Genomic DNA, 21,206 nt, shown 5'->3' with positions numbered 1-21,206 from the left:
ACCCTTGGTTATTTTTTGAGAAACTAACCAACAACCCTGGCAGTGCACTGGGAGCTAGCTGGGAAAAACTGTTGAATATGTCCAGTTTCATGGCCAAGAAGACCAGCCACTGAAGTTGCATCAGATGGTGGTTTTCCAGATTGTCATATACCCACTAATCTAATAGATTTAAAGTACAGGCTTTAATGTATGTCAAATATGTGCAATGCAACCACCAATTAAGTATTTTTGTCAAAATCATTGAATCTAATGCGAACATGAATAAATTGATATTGTGATTTTACTAGGGATATTAAGTAAACTTTTCAAGTATAAAATAATCCAAAAAATGAAGATTTCCCATTGCATTACATGTATACACTTTCGAAGTGTTTTCTATATAAATGGTATTTCTAAACTCAGAGCTTCAGACAATGATGTGATTTGAAAATGTAGATTGCTTCTGCTAGAGAAAACATTCATGATATGCAACCCGAACTTTGTTGAAAGAGTCTAGTTTATTAACAAACAAACTGTTATGAATGTCAAGTCCTGTGGAATAGCCTTGTTGCCCTAAACTACATAGCATGACACTGTAATAAGGTTCACCATAGTTGTAAGGTGGGCAATTAACAACAACTTGCAGATAAAATGAACCACAGATTGCAGAAATTCTACCTGTAGAGCAGCCTGAAACTAAGATGTGTGAGTACTGTGTCCCATGTCATGAATTAACCTCCTGCAATTTAATGACTATACACTGCTAACTTGAACTGGAATATGATCTGCTTCCTTCAATTTGGGCTGTAGAGCTTCCTTGCACACAAGATTGGACATTAATAATTATATTAGGTATCAGTGACATGGTACTTGGTGGGTGTTCAACATCTTGTACAGCAACTTCCTCATCCAAGAACTCTTGCATGGTTATGATGTAGCAATTGAACTGCCAGGATGTTATGTGATGCCCGGTAAGAAATTAGCCAAACTCTGTTCCACGGATCAATGTTAAGACATGCACAAATGCATATACATATTAATCATAAAGTTTAATTGTATCCACCATTCAATATAATTAAATATATATATATATATATATATATATTTTAATATTTATTTATAATATAATTTATATTAATAAATCATCCCTTGATTCAATTTTTAAATTTGATTGTTTTTTAACTAAAGATGCCCTGAACATTGATAGGGCACCAATGAGAGAGGTTAAAATCATGAAGTAAAAGACCACCATCCAATTATAATACTGGACAATAACACCAATGATTGGTCCTTGAAGTATAGTACCAATGGTTCCAAAACCTACGAAACATGAATGATAAAAAGGATAACTAGGTTAATATTCAGGTCAAATGCACAGATTCTAGTATTTGATCCATTAGAAGTCCATTTCCAAAAGAAAAATGTTTGGATGAGATTCTAAGTTCAACAACTTACAGATTTATTGTAATAAATTGTTAATGCGTTTTCCAAGAAAGTATATTTATTGTCAAGCAAATATAGTTAATGTTCACTCAAAGTACAAAAGTGCTATCATCTATTACATAGACTTAATTAAGCATGATAGCATCTTATGCCTACAAATGTAATGTAAAATGAAAATATACTGCATTTCTTCTTGATATTTGTCAATCCATGATTTGTAGTATTCGTTAGCCGTTATACTGATGCATGACAAACTCTTACAGAAATACTACATCCCAAAAAATAATTACATTAACTTTTGTGTCTATTTTGGAAACTCAAATGAACTGATGACCAAATTTCAGCAAAAACAACAACCATCTTATTTGTAAACCATTATTACTTACTGCTGCCAAGTTTAAAGGATGTCAGACAAATGGGCAGAAAGATGGACTCATAACACAAGTCCCGTCTTCAAGCCGCATCTGAAAGGGAGCATCCAAGACTAAAACAACGTGACCTTGATTCAATATAAATATAATTACAACTTTGAAACAAATTTCCTACCATTTATAAAGCCTGACAATGATGATTGTATATTTCGTCCCATTGCTATTTCCAGTGGTAAAGTACCAGACAAGATAGCATCCGGTCCACAGTTACACATACCACATAACAACAGGCATGTGACTTGAAACATCCAGCCATAGTCACTTGTCAATAAAAATAATATAAATCCAATTGCACTTAGAATAATAGCTACCATAACACCCAATATAGTTTTACCAGCAAACCACCTGAGATGATAACAAAAAGTATTACAACAATTGTTCTTATGCAATAGTACCATCGTTATCCTAGTTAGGTCTTACAAATACAGGATATAATGCTATTTTTATAAATGTTATCTTTTATACAAATAATGTTATTCAGACAATAGGACTATTATAAATGTTATCTGTCATACAAATAATGTTATTCACACAATAGAATAGACTATTGTTGTAAATGTTGTTCGTCATACAAATGTTATTCACACAATAGGACTATTATATATGTTATCTGTCATACAAATAATGTTATTCACACAATAAGACTTATAAATGCTATCTGTCATTCAAATGTTATTCACACCATAGAATAGGACTATTGTTATAAATGTTGTTCGTCATACAAATAATGTTATTCACACAATAGAATAGGTCTATTGTTATAAATGTTGTTCGCCATACAAATAATGTTATTCACACAATAGAATAGGACTATTGTTATAAATGTTGTTCGTCATACAAATAATGTTATTCACACAATAGAATAGGTCTATTGTTATAAATGTTATCTGTCGTACACATTATGTATATTATTCAAAACATTTATTCAGGACTATTGTTATACAGGACAGGTGACAAAAAAAGTTGTGTTGTGTTTTTACCTGTCTACAGTGTATCCTAAAACAATACTACCAGCTACACCACCAATTTCAAATGTTGTGGACAACATTCCAGCTTCAGATTTTCCATATCCAAGCTTTGAAACAAAACACAAAAAAATAAGCAAACAACAAAAAATAAATAAGTAATGTTCACAATCGATACAGATTTGAGTTAATACAACATACTCACAAATTGGTGAAGGTACATTGGTAACCACATGTACATACAATATCGGACAATCTTAACACAAAACATAGTTATTGAAATCTCTGCCAACATTCTGCAAGAAACGACAATAAGTAGTGTGTGAGTGTATGACAATGAATGACATTTTACTTAGGCGTAATGATTGCCTATGCCAAGTCTACTAGATTTTTACTGTAAGATTGTTAATAAGTATTCAGCTATGAAACAAATCTCGATCTTTGCATCCAGAAATGTTTAAATATTGTATGTTTCATTCCTTTCCAAATGACACAAAACTGGTAATAGTATAACATTTGTCAAAATTACAAGATTTTACTGATAGATACAAAATTAACAACTACAAATTCAAAGCTTTCAGTTACTGAGGATTGTTAATGGCCCTGTTTAATATGCACAAGTACATCGGATCTGAGTACATACATGCAGTTCATAATACAAAAAGGAAACAGGAAGTTGATTAGTGGTCTGGTTCCAATTGGTATGCAAGTGATTTTCGAATTTAATTTGCTGTTGGAATGTTTATTTTGTAACACATATTTCTTGCATATTTCCACCAAATATTTATTAAGAAAGCAAAAATATTGTTACAGTCAAACATGTATTAGCAAACACCCCTATATAAAGACCATCTGCCTATAGTGACCACTATTGGGCAGTCCCAAGGTATAATGTACAAGCAGCCTGTCTTATGTGACCACCTTTTTTGCAGATTTTCATTGGCTTAGAGCCAAAAAAAATAATTAGCATAATGTCAAATTTATGAACTGGTGATCCATACAAAATAATCCAACTTTCCTACAAGGCCAATTGTCTATAATAACCATTTTAATGATGTCCTCTGGGTGGTCACTATAAACAGGATTGATTCTATAACCAATTCAATGTTATGTTAAGTAGTGAAAACATGTAAATCCCCATGGCAAAACTTGGAATTAAATTTTGTTTTCCAGAGACTAAATATTTTCCACGATTTTCTATTGTTAGTTTTGCAAGTCTTTTCATAATTTTAGACTAGAAAATTCTAATTAATATTCTGTTTTTAGTGTTGTATGGTTATCCAATATCATCCATTTAACGTCAAGGTGGTCACACCACGTTGTGTTAGATATGGGACCCACGCATGGGATTATAAATGTGCACTGCTTGATGACCGAGATGATTTTAGTGGTGTAACTAAATAGCTTAATTAATAGATTTATAATCACTTTAGTTGTACTCACGGAACTTTCCATATTTGCCAAAATGTTAATTGTTGTTGTGTAGAAGTGGATTCTGAAATATTTACTGAAAAAGAAAAAGTTACCAACGAAAATCAACAGAAAACTCTGGCTACAGTGTTGATCTCACAAGCAGAGGTAAGGAAGGGGGTCTTTTCCTCAAGAATATCTTGTTATTAACATTGAGTTCTAGCTTCAGCATTTTGTGTATAGTATTGTAGAAAGTCATACAATTTGAGTAATCTAATCATATTTGTGCACACAAAGCAAAAGAATATCGTTTCAAATATCGTGAGAATGTCAACCTTTCTCAAATTGTAAATCAACGCAACAACAGAACTTTTAAAAATAACCCTCACCATTTAATGTCAATGTCTACACTACTACATACATTATAATGATTTTAATATCACAGTTATGCAGTCAGTGACCTTTTGTTACACCAATCATTACCTGTATCTACTTCGATGTGTGATTTATTTGGTTTCTTGAGCAACAAAGACACTAAGATCCCAAGAAATATCTGTAATGCAAAAAAATAATCCTGTCCAAATCCTGTCATTAATTGTACACTTAACACAGTAATAGCTGTATGAAACCTTGCTATTATATTCACAGTATACTTCAGTTCTGCAATGATTTTGAATACAAATTTACTTCCATCATCTTTGATTAATTCAACTCTTGATGCTAAAATGCATAACTGTAATTCTCTTTTATATGGCTTGCTCACTGCACAACACAATCTTTCACAAAAGAATTGCAATGTCCTCTCTATTAAACCTACACTGGCTTCCTATTACTTATAGATTAATTTAAAATTCTGTTATTCACATGCTCATAATAAAGGGCTTCATCCTACAAAGAAATTCTAAGAAATCTGTATTTCTAGCAACAAACACTTAATTGCTATATGTACATCCAGATTTACATCTTAGGAAGATCACTCATATGAACAACCAACTTATACTCTTTAGAATAAACTATCAAACGTCCAGGTCTCAATGTGAACATCTTTAATTTGAGGTGGTCATTGTACCATGCATGCATGAGATATGGGTCTCATATGAACAAAGATGGCGACTTTGACTGTTGCGTAGACAAACGAGTACAAATTGAGACATTTCTAAGCTTTAATTCTTTAATTTAATTCTTTAGGGGATTGGAAGATATCGAAGGAGTCACTGGCAGTAATTAGTGCAAGTCGCACCCAGGTCAGGACTCGTACTCATGATTTCATTAGAAGAGTGCATTGGCTTGTGGGAAAATCAATGTTTATCAGCACAAATATTGCACATGCCCGGTACGACAAACACTACCCTTTAAATCCAGACTCAAAACTGTCTTTTTCAACATGCAATTTGTAAATTGTGAGCACCACTGATGGTTAGCTTCATGCTCATTTTGTTTTAATCATGAACTAGCCTACTAGTAGCTGCATTCACTGAAAGCATACAATAAACAAAACACATACATATGCACTCATGTCAAGTTCATGGATTACTCTGAGACTGTACATTTCAATTGCTGAGCAGTGAAAACCATTATTTTCGACTGATAAAAGGTTTTAAAGGTGATTCATTTCATTTTAATTAGTTTTCTCCATCCACAAATCATCATGTTTTTTGTTTAATTACTCTGCTTTGATAGCTCAAGTTACACCAAGTAAAAAATTAATAACATAGAAAAGATGCAGTGATGGCTCAGAGACAATAAGCAGTCTCACAATTTGAAAGAACATTTAATGAAAGAATTAAAGCATAGAAAAAACTCTGTTTGTTGAGAGCATTCAGAGGTACATGAATCAGTAATAGGGTGCATTTAAAATTGTTTCAAAACTTCAAATTCAAAGAAGCAAGGTGAATTATATACTTCTGCAATTTGACCCTAAGTTTATATGAATATTAAAGCAAAAGAATAAATTTCTGGAAGCAAGTTAATTTAAATCTGATAAATGTTTTTTGATATATCAAAAATCTGTCAATTTATGCAAATTTGGGTAATCAACGTACATATATTTCACCTCTAAACTTAATTCCATCATCTCAAAGAACCATTGAAATGGGAAGGTACTTGATATATCAGTGGAACAACTTAAAAATGCCTAAATTATGTAATTAGGATCATTTATGTAATAGAGTAATTAACATGCAGTTTCAAACATATACTAAAGCACCTATTTATCAAGTCTAATCAAATCTGATAAGTGGTTATTGATATATCTGTAGAGAAGGTAAACATAGACTGATTCCCAATCAGTATACAGTGCAAACATAGGTTTTACCTCTTTCACATTATGCAAATTCATGCAAATTAGATAAATATTATCTACAGATTGCAACCTAAAATAATCATATCTGTGGATTATCCCAGGGAATCTATGTACCAAATGTCATTGAAATTTATTGCTTGGTTCTTGGAAACAAGTGAAATTGGCTAATTAATATGCAAATGAGATAACTAATATCCGCATATTGCAACCAAAAACTAATAAGGTCTCCATATAATCGCAGAGCATCTATGTGCTAAACGTCATTAAAGTACGTTTGATGGTTCTTGAGAAATGAAAAAATGATTGAAAATAGCTAATTTATATGCAAATTAGGTAATTAAATATGCAGAGATAGCAACCATAAACTAAACAAGAGGTGACAACTATATAATAGTTTCACCTTTGCAGTATTATACTAAAAAAATAAAGGACTATGTCTGCCCTCCAAGATCAAAGCGACTGCATCATTAGAAAGTTCCATGTATAATAAAGAAGCTTACCACTATGAAAGAGGGTAAAAGAAATGTGCTTCTCCATCCATACATACTCTGTAAATAAACCTGCAACATAAAATATAGAGATTTTACTTATTTGAGTTATTTATATTTAATAATATCACATTTTCCATATTAGTTTATTGTGGTATATCATTACAATGCTTTATTATATCAATTATGAACTCCCTACAGGGCTATATTAGACAAAAATAAATTGTGTCATTCTGAGAATATTAAATAAATTGGTAAGGTATGTCAAATGAAAAAAAAATTCTTTCATCATAAAACCTCTGTGCTAGCTTGATGGTTAGTCAATACAACATTTTCTCAATTTATTTAAAATCCTTTTTGAGTGATTTCACATCACTTTTTCATGATTAGTCAAAACAAATTTAGGTTTTGCAATAAAATCTACAGAAAGGTTATTGGAATCACAAACATTTTTTAACTCGAACTAAAATAGATTTCAAGTGAGATAGTGTGAGAGCTCAGACATGCACAATTAATCAAGCATAATGAAGAACTTTCATGTATGTATAATGTAATACCACAATGTATGGTATATTGTACTTACTGCTAATGATGTGCCCATAACTCCACCAGCAAAGACACATGTGTCCCATGCACCAAGTATGGTATATTGTACTTACTGCTAATGATGTGCCCATAACTCCACCAGCAAAGACACATGTGTCCCATGCACCAAGTATGGTATATTGTACTTACTGCTAATGATGTGCCCATAACTCCACCAGCAAAGACACATGTGTCCCATGCACCAAGTATGGTATATTGTACTTACTGCTAATGATGTGCCCATAACTCCACCAGCAAAGACACATGTGTCCCATGCACTAAGTATGGTATATTGTACTTACTGCTAATGATGTGCCCATAACTCCACCAGCAAAGACACATGTGTCCCATGCACTAAGTATGGTATATTGTACTTACTGCTAATGATGTGCCCATAACTCCACCAGCAAAGACACATGTGTCCCATGCACTAAGTATGGTATATTGTACTTACTGCTAATGATGTGCCCATAACTCCACCAGCAAAGACACATGTGTCCCATGCACTAAGTATGGTATATTGTACTTACTGCTAATGATGTGCCCATAACTCCACCAGCAAAGACACATGTGCCCCATGTACCAAGAATGGTATTCAATTGTTGCCCACTAAACCACTCGCCCAATCCCTTGATACAGCTTGGCCAAATCTGGGACTGTAAGAATTAACAGAGAATTATCACAACAGTACTATCATGTAGATGTCAATTTCAGTACCACATTTGGATTAGCCAACAGACTGGATTGTGGTAAATGCAAATGCCAGGCTATGAGTTTTATATATTACTATATTATACTACAGTCATATCAAATGAATAACACATTTAATATCTCAAGTTAGTTGTTTTCTAAAATTATCAAGAGCTCCCAGTTCTTTTTTTACAGCTGCACATAGCATTTGAATACCAATGCAGCATATTAGTCATCAAATGTGCTAGTAAGCTAGCAATGTTTCTTTCATACAAGCATCCTGCACCTGCTTTTAAAAATTGGAATACCAATACATGACTTTTTCTATTACATGCAACGTGGAAGATACCATTATTGTAAGGTGTAAACTATGTACAGACTTTTGAAAATTGTTTATAACAAGCCATGCAAGGCACATTCCCTGTTAGTCATTAAATTTTAAGTAGTTTTGTTTATAGTAATATAGAAGCTGATGCTAAATGATCGTCAAGTCATCTTGTATCTGATCATCAAACGAGTACTTGTCCATATTGAGATATTGCTCTGGAACAGCAATAATTAAAACAAAATGGCTACCAGTTGGACATTTTGAATACATCTGTATATCTCTGTTGTATAATGATTGAACAAAATTTGAACATAATCAGTCAAAGCATGTCAGAGGCATGGCTCTAGAACTGCATTAAAATAAAATGGCCGCCAGTCAGCCATTTTGAATCAGATCTGAAAAACAAAATGATGTGCATCAAGGACCAGTCTAATGTGTGTACCAAGTTTGAATGAAATCCATCCATATATAGATGTACTCAACCTCATCAGAACTACTTGTCTGAAGCTTGGCTTGTCATTGCTAACTGAGTAGCAAATGTGCTTACTAACATGCTGCATTGGTGTTTCAATGTTACATGTGACAGTAGTAATCCCATAGGCAATATTTTGATAAACTGCAGACTCTACAGAGTACATATGTTTTATAGAACAGATAAATGTTAATCCAATAAGATACAATTATGGTATACTGCCCACCATACAGAAATGCACTTGTCCTATAGAAAAGATGTACAATATTATGGTACACTGTAAGCTCCACAGAAGAAAATTTTCATTCAATAGAACTGTTAATACAAATCCTATACATGTAAGGCAAGATTACAATTAAGGATAATTCACTCACCTGAGCTGCTCCATTGCAAAATAATAAAAAAGCAAACACAGGATAACTTGACCACATCCCAAAAGTGACCTAAAAATTAAAATGTCACACAAAAATCATCACAATATATACCATAAAACATGTTAATTTAATTTGGGTTCATCACGGAAATTAACAACCAAATTGTGATACAGAAATTGGCTCTATAAATGCTTATGGCGATGTGACAATTACTGTAATTTATTTTTGCTGTAGTTAATTTTCACTGAAAAGACTGTTTGAGTGTTCTGTATGGAATTTATTTTCACTGATTTTTGTTGAGATGAATATATTATACAAAAGGTATATACTTACAAAAGTTATATATACATAAAGAAAGGTATGTATGCTGGATTAAATTTTTCACTAAATCATCCCTTCAGCGAAAATAGCAGAAATAACAGTAACAGTGGTCCTGTTATGTTACATTTCATATGCAAAGGCAGCTAGAGGGTGTCACACTGCATTGTATTTTACATACTTTGTGTGTTGTTTAGGAACAATATCAAACATGATGTGTCTTGTCAATCACCTCCCTTAACCTTTTTACCACCATTACCAAACTCACAAAATAGTCCCATGTATAGTCTGCACTTTCCCTCATTAGATTGGGACAAAAATAACCAAATTTTTGGAGCAAAAACTGATAAATGACTCAAATTTTGTCAGTTGGCTCCAAAATTAGGGTTCATTTTCAGAAATATTGAAGAATATAAGAAAAAATGCAAACAAATTAGGGTGAGAAAGTCTGTTTAGACTGTTATGAAAAAGTTTAATTTTTAATTTAATTGAAAACTATTCCTTCTTATTTGTGTAAACCAATAAAGCTATCGGTATATATAAAGCAACCATTGTCCACAAAATATTGTATACAAACAACAAGCCAGCATTTCCCTACAATTACTCTAGAGATCAAATGAGATGTGTACTTACCATAGAAATACTTGATATTATTAAACAGCTCGATAAAACTTTCCTGGCACCAAACCTATCACCAAATGATCCTAAAAATAACTGTCAAACAAGTCATTGTAAATGAGATAGGCCTCACCAATTATTTAGTGTCTTTGTATGTCATAATAATGACTCACTAATTACTATGTGGCCTTGGATATAATAACTAAATTCAAGTGGGAAAAATGAGTATTTGAATGGTTATTATCTTTTGAAGGAAACTATAACAGTTCACACTAGCAGCAGTGGGTGTGGTGTACTCAATTTTTGGGAGAGAAATATGAACACATTCAACACATGTATATTGGATCCACTCGTTCACACACAAAAAATAAAATACAGCTCACCTACCTTATGTCATCATATCAAGCTTAAAATTGGCCAAGTCAAGTCCAAGAATGTACTTAAAAATTAACTCATTGCAAAAAAAGTCATATATAAAGATTGTATACCTTCATTTAAAATACAAAACTGGCTAACAATTATAATGCAAACTAGCACAAGTTTTCACCAAAACAATCAGATTACACATACTACCATGTTGTGCCCGGTATCAAGTCTATAAATTTCATCCACAAGTGCTAAAAATTGGCTCTATATCATGCAAATTAGGTCATTCATATGCACATGTGGAATATTGCACTCATATACCAAATCTCCTGGAAATATTTATGAAAACAGACAGTGGACTGATACACTGACACATTTTTGCTTAGATAATTTGGAGATAAACACAATAAAGACAAAACCGCATAAAAAACTCAGCTTGTTTTTCGCATGCACCATTCATCAAACTAATAACATTTTTTGTACTACAGCAGTGGTTTTAATTTATGACAGTCAACTTAATCAGCTGTCTATCAAAATTGAGGATAAAATGAGTTCTTTTATTTGTAAGAAATTTCATATCATGTAAATACATGTAATTTATTTTCTAGTCATCTGTATATTGCAGAGTCACAAAATTTTGTTGACTTGATTATACGACTTTGCAAGCTTTTTGTACTATCCTCATTGTGTACTGAATGTTAAAGACCATAAGCATACTGTAAATGCATTAATTATTTTTAATTTCATGTTAAATAACAATAGAACTCATTGTTTCTCAAAATAGTGAAATTTTTAAATGCCAGTGAAAATATATTGTTTCATGGTATCCATGTAGAATTCTGTTGTTTGTTATAAAGTGAGTGAAAAAAGTAGTTTCAGTGCATGATGAAGATCATATAACAGCTGAATGAAAACTTATATCTCTCAGGGAATTTCTCACTGCGGATATACATATTGTGCATGTGACAATGAATGATATCATATTCGTAGTAAGAAAACACATGTCAACATGCAAAGCACAAATTAGGAAGTATAAAAGTTCTCATTCATAATCATTGTGTCTCAATCATAAAATGAACAAAGTACATATATTATTTGTGTTCCACCTCAAAACTTCACACATGTGAGGATAATTTATCTCATCGTCCTGCGCAGAGTGAACAGTTTTATTGCTTCAACAATTTTGCATATGCAAAAAGCATATGATGTTACAGTACTTGTGTGACTAGCTTGAGTCACATGAGTTGCGCTCTCAGAGGTGCTCCAAACCCAACACACGCCTGACATAACGATGTAGTTTTTCACTTCCCCCGGCGATTTTTTTTGTCCATACCAATCAAATTGCAGGAATGTCGGATAGTGACGGCCATCAAAGAGTAACCATTCATGGCAGAGTTTATTTGTTTGTTGGCATAATGTGTGATAAGATGCTGGCAAATTTCCGCCCAATGTTTATCATCTTGTTGCAAATAGTCTGTGATTATTGCTGACAATGCAAACACAACTTTGTGTAACTATGACCACCAAAATGAATATTCATTGAAACTAATTACAAAAGGCTAGACATTTGCGAATTCGCAGTATTGATCTTGTCGACGAGACTTACACTATTCTGTCAGGTGTTAGTGAGGTCTGATGCTGTTCGGCCGGCGAAGGTGCAACTCACACATGTCAGGCTACTGAGTCATCTGACGAATGGATTGAGTCAGCCATCTTGATAAACCAAAGTGATGTGCATCAACATCCAGTTATGATTATTCCATTCAACAAGTTTGAATCAATCAACACCCAAGATCCGGTGGACATGTCAAAATTGCTCAAAGTATATACAATGCTAGTCGGCCATCTTGGGTTGAATTTACAAAATCGAAGGCATGCGTCCGAGGGATGTGCATCAACTACTTTTAATGGTCAATCCTTCCACCAAGTTTGAAGTAGAACAGCCTACACTTGCTTAGAAACTGGTTCAGGACATGTCAGAATACCTGATTTTAGTGTGTTTTCACAACAAAAATGACCACCAGTCGGCCATTCTTGACACAACCTTAAAATCATCGCACTTGCATACAGTATGTATCAAACTTGATGAGAGTCTGTCAAGGTGTGTCTGAGATATAGCTTTGGACAGATGCATACACAGAGAATAATCCAAATGGGGACTAAAAAACGTTAATAACGTTGGAAAGTGCTTAATTGATCTCTAAGAAAATAACTCCACACGTTGATTGTGTTTTGGATATACCAGTGTGACCAATGTAATGTACAAAGCTGACATTACAAAATGTTTTGATGATAATTTACCTTGATCGATTTTCTACCTTCACAAAATGTTGTCTGTTTAATTATTCATTGTTCCAAAAAATGAATGCCAATACAATATTTGCTTTATAGAAGTGTATTTCTAATAGAAGTACATGTAATCCTAACAGTTGAATGTATTGTTTACTGGAACATTAAAATATGACTTCTTATATGCACATAGACAAACCTCTGTTATTTATTTAAGCAAACTAAAAAAAAACTTAATAAACAAAGTTCTCAGAAGTTTCATAAAATTAAAAATGTTCAAGCATTATACCTGTATAGCTGCATACGGTAAGAGTAATGACGTATCCAACCATCCTAACTGAGTCTTGCTTAAACCGAGTTCTGATTCCAAGTCTGCCTTAATCTGAAACACAAAGATTATTATAGTGATAGTCAAGATGAACATATCATCAGTAAAAATAGGTGAAATTTTGTCATACACTGGACAGAATGTAACTAATTATCAGTCAAGTTATTACAAAATTAACAAATTAATTAAGCCAAATATCATAATAATAATAACTTCAATGACATTAATATTCATTTTTTGAATTGAACTAAGTCAAATGTCATATGCAACAGATTGCAACGTTCAAGTTAGGTTTTGTTTTTTTTTCCCCATGTCAAACTCATCAATATAACATTATGGAGAGCATGTGTGGGAGTAGTGTATGAGAGGAAGTTCCACTCTCCATCAGTTTGAAGGAGATATATACATTCTCAAAAATATAACCAATCAGTGAAGTGTGTTGTTGTTTTTTCAATCTCAGTAAGAAATGAACCAGATAGGTTGACTCTCAACACGATGTTTTCATTGGAGAAAATGTTTTTGCCAATGTGTTGAAATGAAAGTTCTTGCTCTGTTGGTGCAAATTCCAAAAATTCAAAACCTCCAAAACAATGACAATATTGAGCCTTAAACATTAGTTAACTGGTATTTACTGAAAATTTGTAAGGATATTAAATCTCAAACATCATGGAGATTGGATATAGTAGCTGATTACTATTGAATGGTAATGATTCAAAAATATTTTTAATATTGGCAGTGAAAATAAATATAAGGTCTCACTAGCCGAGATCTGGTTCGTATTATCCCCACATGTGTACACAGTATGCTTCATCGCACTACTATGGCAAAGTTGCTGACAGCTGGTGTTCCCAATTCAGCCATAACAACGCTAACAAGCGAGTCGGCAACAGCTGTTGTTTATTCACATCAGCATGACAGTCTACTTATATATATGAATGTAGTCATATCATAGGTAAAACAGGTTACCATAGGATTCCAGAAATGTCAATTGCTAAGCGAATTCATCACGACACAGATACAGTATCAGTACATGTCAGCCAACAAAATGTTTTTCAAGTACACCAAACTTACAGTGACCCAGTTAAACTGACCTAGGCTTCTAATACAGCAAATAACGCATACTGACTAACAGTTCTACTACTTGAACAAACCGGATATCTACAATATGTAAGAAATGTATTATACTCTAATACAAACTCCCATAAAATCATAAAAAACATGATGTTCTGAAAAGATTTGATAATTTTTTACTTTAAAAGAATATTTTAACACTCTCCATTTTTTAACTCAATTTAGTACTTGTATAATGCTGACTAGATGTTCAGTGGTTATTCAATAGATTGGAATGTTTTTTATTTTGTTATTCATCAGTGCAATGTAAGCCTTCCCATTGCTCATTCCTGTGTAGATGTGCTTACCATATTTCGTCTATTAGTAGTGCAATGTAAGCCTTCCCATTGCTCATTCCTGTGTGGATGTGCTTGCCATAGTTTCTCTATTAGTAGTGCATGTAAGCCTTCCCATTGCTCATTCCTGTGTGAATGTGCTTACCATAGTTTCTCTATTAGTAGTGCATGTAAGCTTTCCCATTGCTCATTTCTGTGTAGATGTGCTTGCCATATTTCCTCTATTAGTAGTGCAATGTAAGCCTTCCCATTGCTCATTCCTGTGTAGATGTGCTTACCATATTTCCTCTATTAGTAGTGCAATGTAAGCCTTCCCATTGCTCATTCCTGTGTAGATGAGCTTACCATAGTTTCTCTATTAGTAGTGCAATGTAAGCCTTCCCATTGCTCATTCCTGTGTGGATGTGCTTACCATAGTTTCTCTATTAGTAGTGCATGTAAGCCTTCCCATTGCTCATTCCTGTGTACATGTGCTTACCATATTTACTCTATTAGTAGTGCAATGTAAGCCTTTCCATTGCTCATTCTTTGTAGATGTGCTTACCATAGTTTCTCTATTAGTAGTGCATGTAAGCCTTCCCATTGCTCATTCCTGTGTAGATGTGCTTACCATAGTTTCTCTATTAGTAGTGCAATGTAAGCCTTCCCATTGCTCATTCCTGTGTAGATGTGTATACCATAGTTTCTCTATTAGTAGTGCAATGTAAGCCTTCCCATTGCTCATTCCTGTGTGGATGTGCTTACTATAGTTTCTCTATTAGTAGTGCAATGTAAGCCTTCCCATTGCTCATTCCTGTGTAGATGTGCTTACCATAGTTTCTCTATTAGTAGTGCAATGTAAGCCTTCCCATTGCTCATTCCTGTGTAGATGTGCTTACCATAATTACTCTATTAGTAGTGCATGTAAGCCTTCCCATTGCTCATTCCTGTGTAGATGTGCTTACCATAGTTTCTCTATTAGTAGTGCAATGTAAGCCTTCCCATTGCTCATTTCTGTGTAGATGTGCTTACCATATTTCCTCTATTAGTAGTGCATGTAAGCCTTTCCATTGCTCATTCCTGTGTAGATGTGCTTACCATAGTTTCTCTATTAGTAGTGCATGTAAGCCTTCCCATTGCTCATTCCTGTGTAGATGTGCTTACCATAGTTTCTCTATTAGTAGTGCATGTAAGCCATCCCATTGCTCATTCCTGTGTAGATGTGCTTACCATATTTACTCTATTAGTAGTGCAATGTAAGCCTTCCCATTGCTCATTCCTGTGTAGATGTGCTTACCATATTTACTCTATTAGTAGTGCATGTAAGCCTTCCCATTGCTCATTCCTGTGTAGATGTGCTTACCATATTTACTCTATTAGTAGTGTTTGTTACGAGTTTGACAGAGGAAACATTTTAAAATAAGTAATATTTTAATGATTCAGTAGACAATACACGTAATTGTTGGTTTACATGCGCTTCTATTGGAAATGTGCTTCTAATAGGACAAATACGATAATGGTGATTTAGTGTAAAGCATTTTATTTTCACTGCTAGGTACTTTGGCGATTTAATGATTACTCAGTACATTGTTTAAGAGTGCAAAATTTCACAAAGTTACTGTGACTTCTTGCATTTAGAACCCCTTATGATAATTCAACCCAAGAAACTCAAGGTTCTGCTCCCATGCTGCTTCTGAGCGGCATTACTCTAGCTCTGATTTTCAGGAAGACAAGACAAGCTCAATGAAGCTGTCACAAAATTGGGCACAACCAATCTGAAAGAAATTCAATGTAGGTTTAGATTGCTTATTTTTTATTTAATTTTTTTTACATATTTTTTTTATTGTTATTATTGTTTATTTATTACTACCGGTATTATTTTGGTTTTACTTGATATTCTTTATGTATCGCCTTAATGGATTTCCATATGCATTTAGTCAGGTGTAGTTAAAGGGACTGAGATAGGATGTATAAAAAAACTTAATAACGACAGGTAAAACAATAAAATATCCATAAATAAACAATAAAAAAATATAAAAATTAAAAAAAATATTGGAGCCTACACCTACATCAGATTTTAATCAGATTGGGGCAAAACCGAAGTATCGGTACCCCCAGTGCTACAAAATTTCGCAAAATATAGTAATATACGGTAGCATGGTTTATCACATTTGTATTACTCACCACTCCCAGAGGTTTCCTTAATAAATATGAAGATGCATATGCTAGCCATGTTACTAAAAATATGATATGTCTCCATTTGACTCTCAATGCAGTCATTTCTTCACACATTACTCCAGCTCTAAAATAGACATGATAATAAATGACAAATTAGTGTGACAGCTGACATAGCTCTGTTATTTGTAATGCATTGACTGAAAGCAATCTGCTCTATAAAAGATTGCACTGAAATTATTGTTACAAATGAATCCCCCTAAGGTACTATTACATCAAAGGTCAGAACAATCAGGTATGGTATTTTCAAGAAAAGGTCAAAAACGACATTTTTTTTACCAAAGATTGCAAAATGAATAAATAACAAGTAATTGCATTTATACATAATTCTTGTGAGTTCTCAAAATAAAACATTTTGAAAACAATAAAATAAGGTGCATGTAGGTACTATAATGTTCAATGTACATATTAATTTTGAACGAAATCTGTCCATGCACAAACAAGATCCAAATCCAGAAATGCTTGATTTTGATGAATTTTTAAAATTATAACAAATGTTATTCTATTATATTGAATTGGATCAGTGGATGAATAAATATGCATTTGTGAAACATGATGTATGATATATATCTGATGTTAGAACATGGTCAGTCAGGCCCAGAGATATAGTTCTGAAACAGCATTCATTAAACCAGTACAGTCCCTCTATCCCCGGTCTGGAAACGCTTCGCAGTCTACTGTGAAATGATTAATTATTCACTGGGTTTTAATTTTGCTTATTTCGTTGACTGGAAAATGCGCTAACTTAAAACCCAGTGAATATGTAAAATTTAGCATAGAACACATTCTCTAAATGATAGAACCGTGAATTTAAAACCTACTGAATATGCCTGAAATGGTAAATCAGCAAAATTTAAACCCAGTGAAAATTAGTCATTTTACAGTATTGTCCCAGGGCTGGTTCCGGGTAAATAAACCATTCACACCTTGGACAATGAGCCACAAAACTGAGCGTACACTAACTTTAGCACTGTGATCACAAACTTCAAACAGAACAGAACATATTACTGTGATTTGTCAAAATACGAACATCTGAGCCAAAAAACTAACCACATCACCAAAAAGTTAATGTACAAATCTATATTGAAAAAAAATATTATGGTTAAACAAAGTTTTCATACTATAAAATGAGCTAACACGCTGACTCGCGTCGGGTAAGTTAGTAAATCAAAAACAAAATGGCGCTCGTAAATAAATGCATACATGTGACACAATATATTATGTGTAAAGTTTGAAAATGTCTGGGAATGTTAGAAATATACCTCCAGAACTGCATTCATTGAAACAAAATGGTTGCAATTTTGAATCTGTCCTGAGAAACAAATTGTCTAATGTTTGTATTGAACATAATTCACAGAAATGTTTGATTTTACTGAATTATTAACACAGAAATGGCTGCCATTCAGCCATCTTGAATTGAATTGTTAAATGAATAGCCATACAGATGCATCCCAAGATACAAGGTAAGGTTTGAATGTAATCGGTAATAAACAAAAGCCTGGAAAAACAACAGTGATTACTCTGCACAACTTGGCGCACTGACCGAACCCTTGTAGTAGAGTATATGGTTGCTACAGCTTCAGAAGCTTCAACTGACCTATATTGAGACGACCGTTCCATGTGCAACGTAAACGCACAGTTTGCCACCCCTAAATCCTGGGACACTGGGTATTCATACTATTTCTACACACTCTCACTTAACATTTACCAAGTTATCAAAGGGTGCATAAATAATGATTTTTCTCACCTTTCTAGGTTAGAATGAGTGTCAAGTGCAACTTTAACTAATAATTGTAATATACTAATACATGTATATACAAATGTGTCATGTTCAAATCGTTCAGGAATGTCAAATATATAACTAGGTAATGATTTAGACTAAATATATAAAGTGACAGCAATGTTATGTCTTGATTGTCCGGTTGTCCCGACTACCATAATTAGCATAGTACAACCACATATGAAACCTATAGTTTCCCATTGGGACAACCATGAAAATAAATCACAGATACAAAATAAGATAGTACTGTAAAATACTTTATTTTCGCTTAGAATTAATTTTCGCTATTTTAGCTGAAGGAATTATTCAGTGAAAATAAAATCCAGTGAATATACATTTCTTCCTATATTTCACATTCAACTCGTCATAAATCAGTGAAAAATAAATTCCATACAAAACACCCCAAAAAGTCTTTTTAGCAAAAAATTACTTCCAGCTAAAATAAAGTATTTTACAGTATATGTTTCTTGTTTCAGTTTTATTAAGTTTGAAGTGTTTTCATGAAAATGTCAATAAAAATGATCTCCTTCCGAAAAATAATAATGCCATATTGAGAATACAGGGATCTTGTGCAAATCTCAGTGGTTTTGTGAGAAATTGAATTTTGTGGGCATTATTTGCTGAATTTGTCCCCTTACTGTAAGACAACGGTTTCAACAACACCTGGAAAAGTGTTCTAGGTCCTTTGTGTAATTAGGTGTTCATATGCAAGGGATTTTTCCACAAAAAAACAACAAATTCGGTCAAATTTTATTTGTTTAATCCTATCCCAATGGATCTGTGAAAGTTTGTTTTTTTTTCCCAAATTTGTAGAAAACTGATAAATGCATTTTACAACTTGTCTATTTATTTAGTTTTATGGTGTATTCAAGATGGCAGCCCCATATAGTAAATATCGCATTTATTTTATTTTCACCTGTGCACCTGCTGACTGTGGATATAAGGGAAACAACTGTGATGTTAGTTTACAAGTTGGGTGACATTTCAGCGTAATTTCTACCTAAAAACAACAAGAAACCATGTTTCAAATAGTCTTTATGAGTAAACAAAATGACTGGCAATCATAGGTTTATGTCAAATAAAAGTGTCAATCTCATCCAGTTTATGTATTAAAGCATGGTGTTAATGATGTAAGTGATATGTTCTAAACTGTTTGTCCAGCCACTTAGTGGAGACTGTAGAAATAGAAACGACTTAGTCACAATGCAAAATACATATTTACGTGAAATTGAACATACACATTGTATAGCTTTTATAGTATGTGAAACACACAAACAACACTTAGTTGGCATGGAGTATTTATATGCGCAAAAGTCCTTACAAAACAGATAATAGACTAGGGTAAGATGTTAGCACACGGAATTAACATCTACAGTTGAAGTAATAACAGCTGTGTGACATGTAAACAAATGATGGGCGGGTCTACAAATTGCCTTTCCCATGACGCATTGGTGCTATCCGGTGGACTGCAGAGCCGCGCTTTTAAGTACAGTCTACGTGGTAACCCCAAGGAGTTTTTTATAAAAAATATCATAGTCCCTCTATCCCAGGGACTGTCGATATATAGTAGAATTTAGCTGAGAAAAAATTTCTTGAGCCAAAAGAATTTTAAATGACTGGAATAGTCTCAGAGAGTATGTTGTGAGTGCGTGAATTTATAAAGAGACTTGACAACCTTATGGGTGAATCATTATAGGGAAAAATAGCCGACTGATTCTATTTATCAGTATAAAATCAGTATCACTAAAATGCTGCCGTGTAAACAAGGTAAATATTTCACTTACTTTTCGAATCAAATCATTCCCAATGCCAGATCAACAAATCACTTAACATCGCTGTGGCGTCGGGGCTTTATGGCGCACTGTCGATATTAAACACGATTTATAAGATACTGATATTCGCGATACGGGGTGTAAGCTATCGATCAATTTCCGATATACCTATATTCACCTTCCACGATTAAATCTGGCGCGACCTTGGGAGTATGTGTCACGTGTTAACGTCTGACCTACTTAAAGTGCTTCCGGGTTCAGAGGTCGGAATCATCAAGCCCGTCGTATTTCATTGTTTGAATTACACACAGTATAGTTAGCTCGATAGTGCCCTAATTACACGAGTTAAACTCGCTGGTTTAGATAGAACTGAACTGAAACCTGGAACGTCGTTTCAAGTACCGCAGTATTGCTATCATGTCATAATGATGTATACAGTATATGTTTCTTGTTTCAGTTTTATTAAGTTTGAAGTGTTTTCATGAAAATGTCAATAAAAATGATCTCCTTCCGAAAAATAATAATGCCATATTGAGAATACAGGGATCTTGTGCAAATCTCAGTGGTTTTGTGAGAAATTGAATTTTGTGGGCATTATTTGCTGAATTTGTCCCCTTACTGTAAGACAACGGTTTCAACAACACCTGG

The 21,206-nt window shown here is 33.5% G+C and overlaps 1 protein-coding gene across 1 annotated transcript; it reads right to left on the bottom strand.

Annotated features, from left to right (window-relative positions):
- Positions 1 to 478: 478 nt before the first annotated feature.
- Positions 479 to 20,779, bottom strand: LOC102809396 (glucose-6-phosphate exchanger SLC37A2-like). Its single transcript, XM_085496787.1, has 13 exons — positions 20,571 to 20,779; positions 16,956 to 17,071; positions 13,348 to 13,440; positions 10,419 to 10,499; positions 9,468 to 9,536; positions 8,134 to 8,259; positions 7,031 to 7,090; positions 4,712 to 4,781; positions 4,262 to 4,325; positions 3,024 to 3,114; positions 2,834 to 2,928; positions 1,969 to 2,198; positions 479 to 1,299 (listed from the first exon to the last, which is right to left on the bottom strand). Exons 2-13 carry the CDS (start codon positions 17,061 to 17,063, stop codon positions 1,109 to 1,111), a joined length of 1,278 nt encoding a protein of 425 aa, XP_085352913.1. The 5' UTR covers positions 17,064 to 17,071; positions 20,571 to 20,779; the 3' UTR covers positions 479 to 1,108.
- Positions 20,780 to 21,206: the final 427 nt, after the last annotated feature.

Source organism: Saccoglossus kowalevskii, chromosome 3, assembly GCF_978046115.1.
Source record: "Saccoglossus kowalevskii chromosome 3, keSacKowa6.1, whole genome shotgun sequence".
Classification (NCBI taxonomy): Eukaryota; Metazoa; Hemichordata; class Enteropneusta; family Harrimaniidae; genus Saccoglossus; species Saccoglossus kowalevskii.
The sequence above is the reverse complement of the archived record's forward strand: the minus strand, read 5'-3'. Positions and strand labels throughout refer to the sequence as shown.

Excerpts from the sequence above, each read along its gene's own strand:
- LOC102809396 (XM_085496787.1), bottom strand. The coding sequence starts at position 17,063 with ATGTGTGAAGAAATGACTGCATTGAGAGTCAAATGGAGACATATCATA. Across the intron at positions 13,441-16,955 it reads TAAGGAAACCTCTGGGAGTG|ATTAAGGCAGACTTGGAATC; the intron begins GTGAGTAATACA and ends TTTGTGTTTCAG. Across the intron at positions 1,300-1,968 it reads ATTGTCAGGCTTTATAAATG|GTTTTGGAACCATTGGTACT; the intron begins GTAGGAAATTTG and ends CATGTTTCGTAG.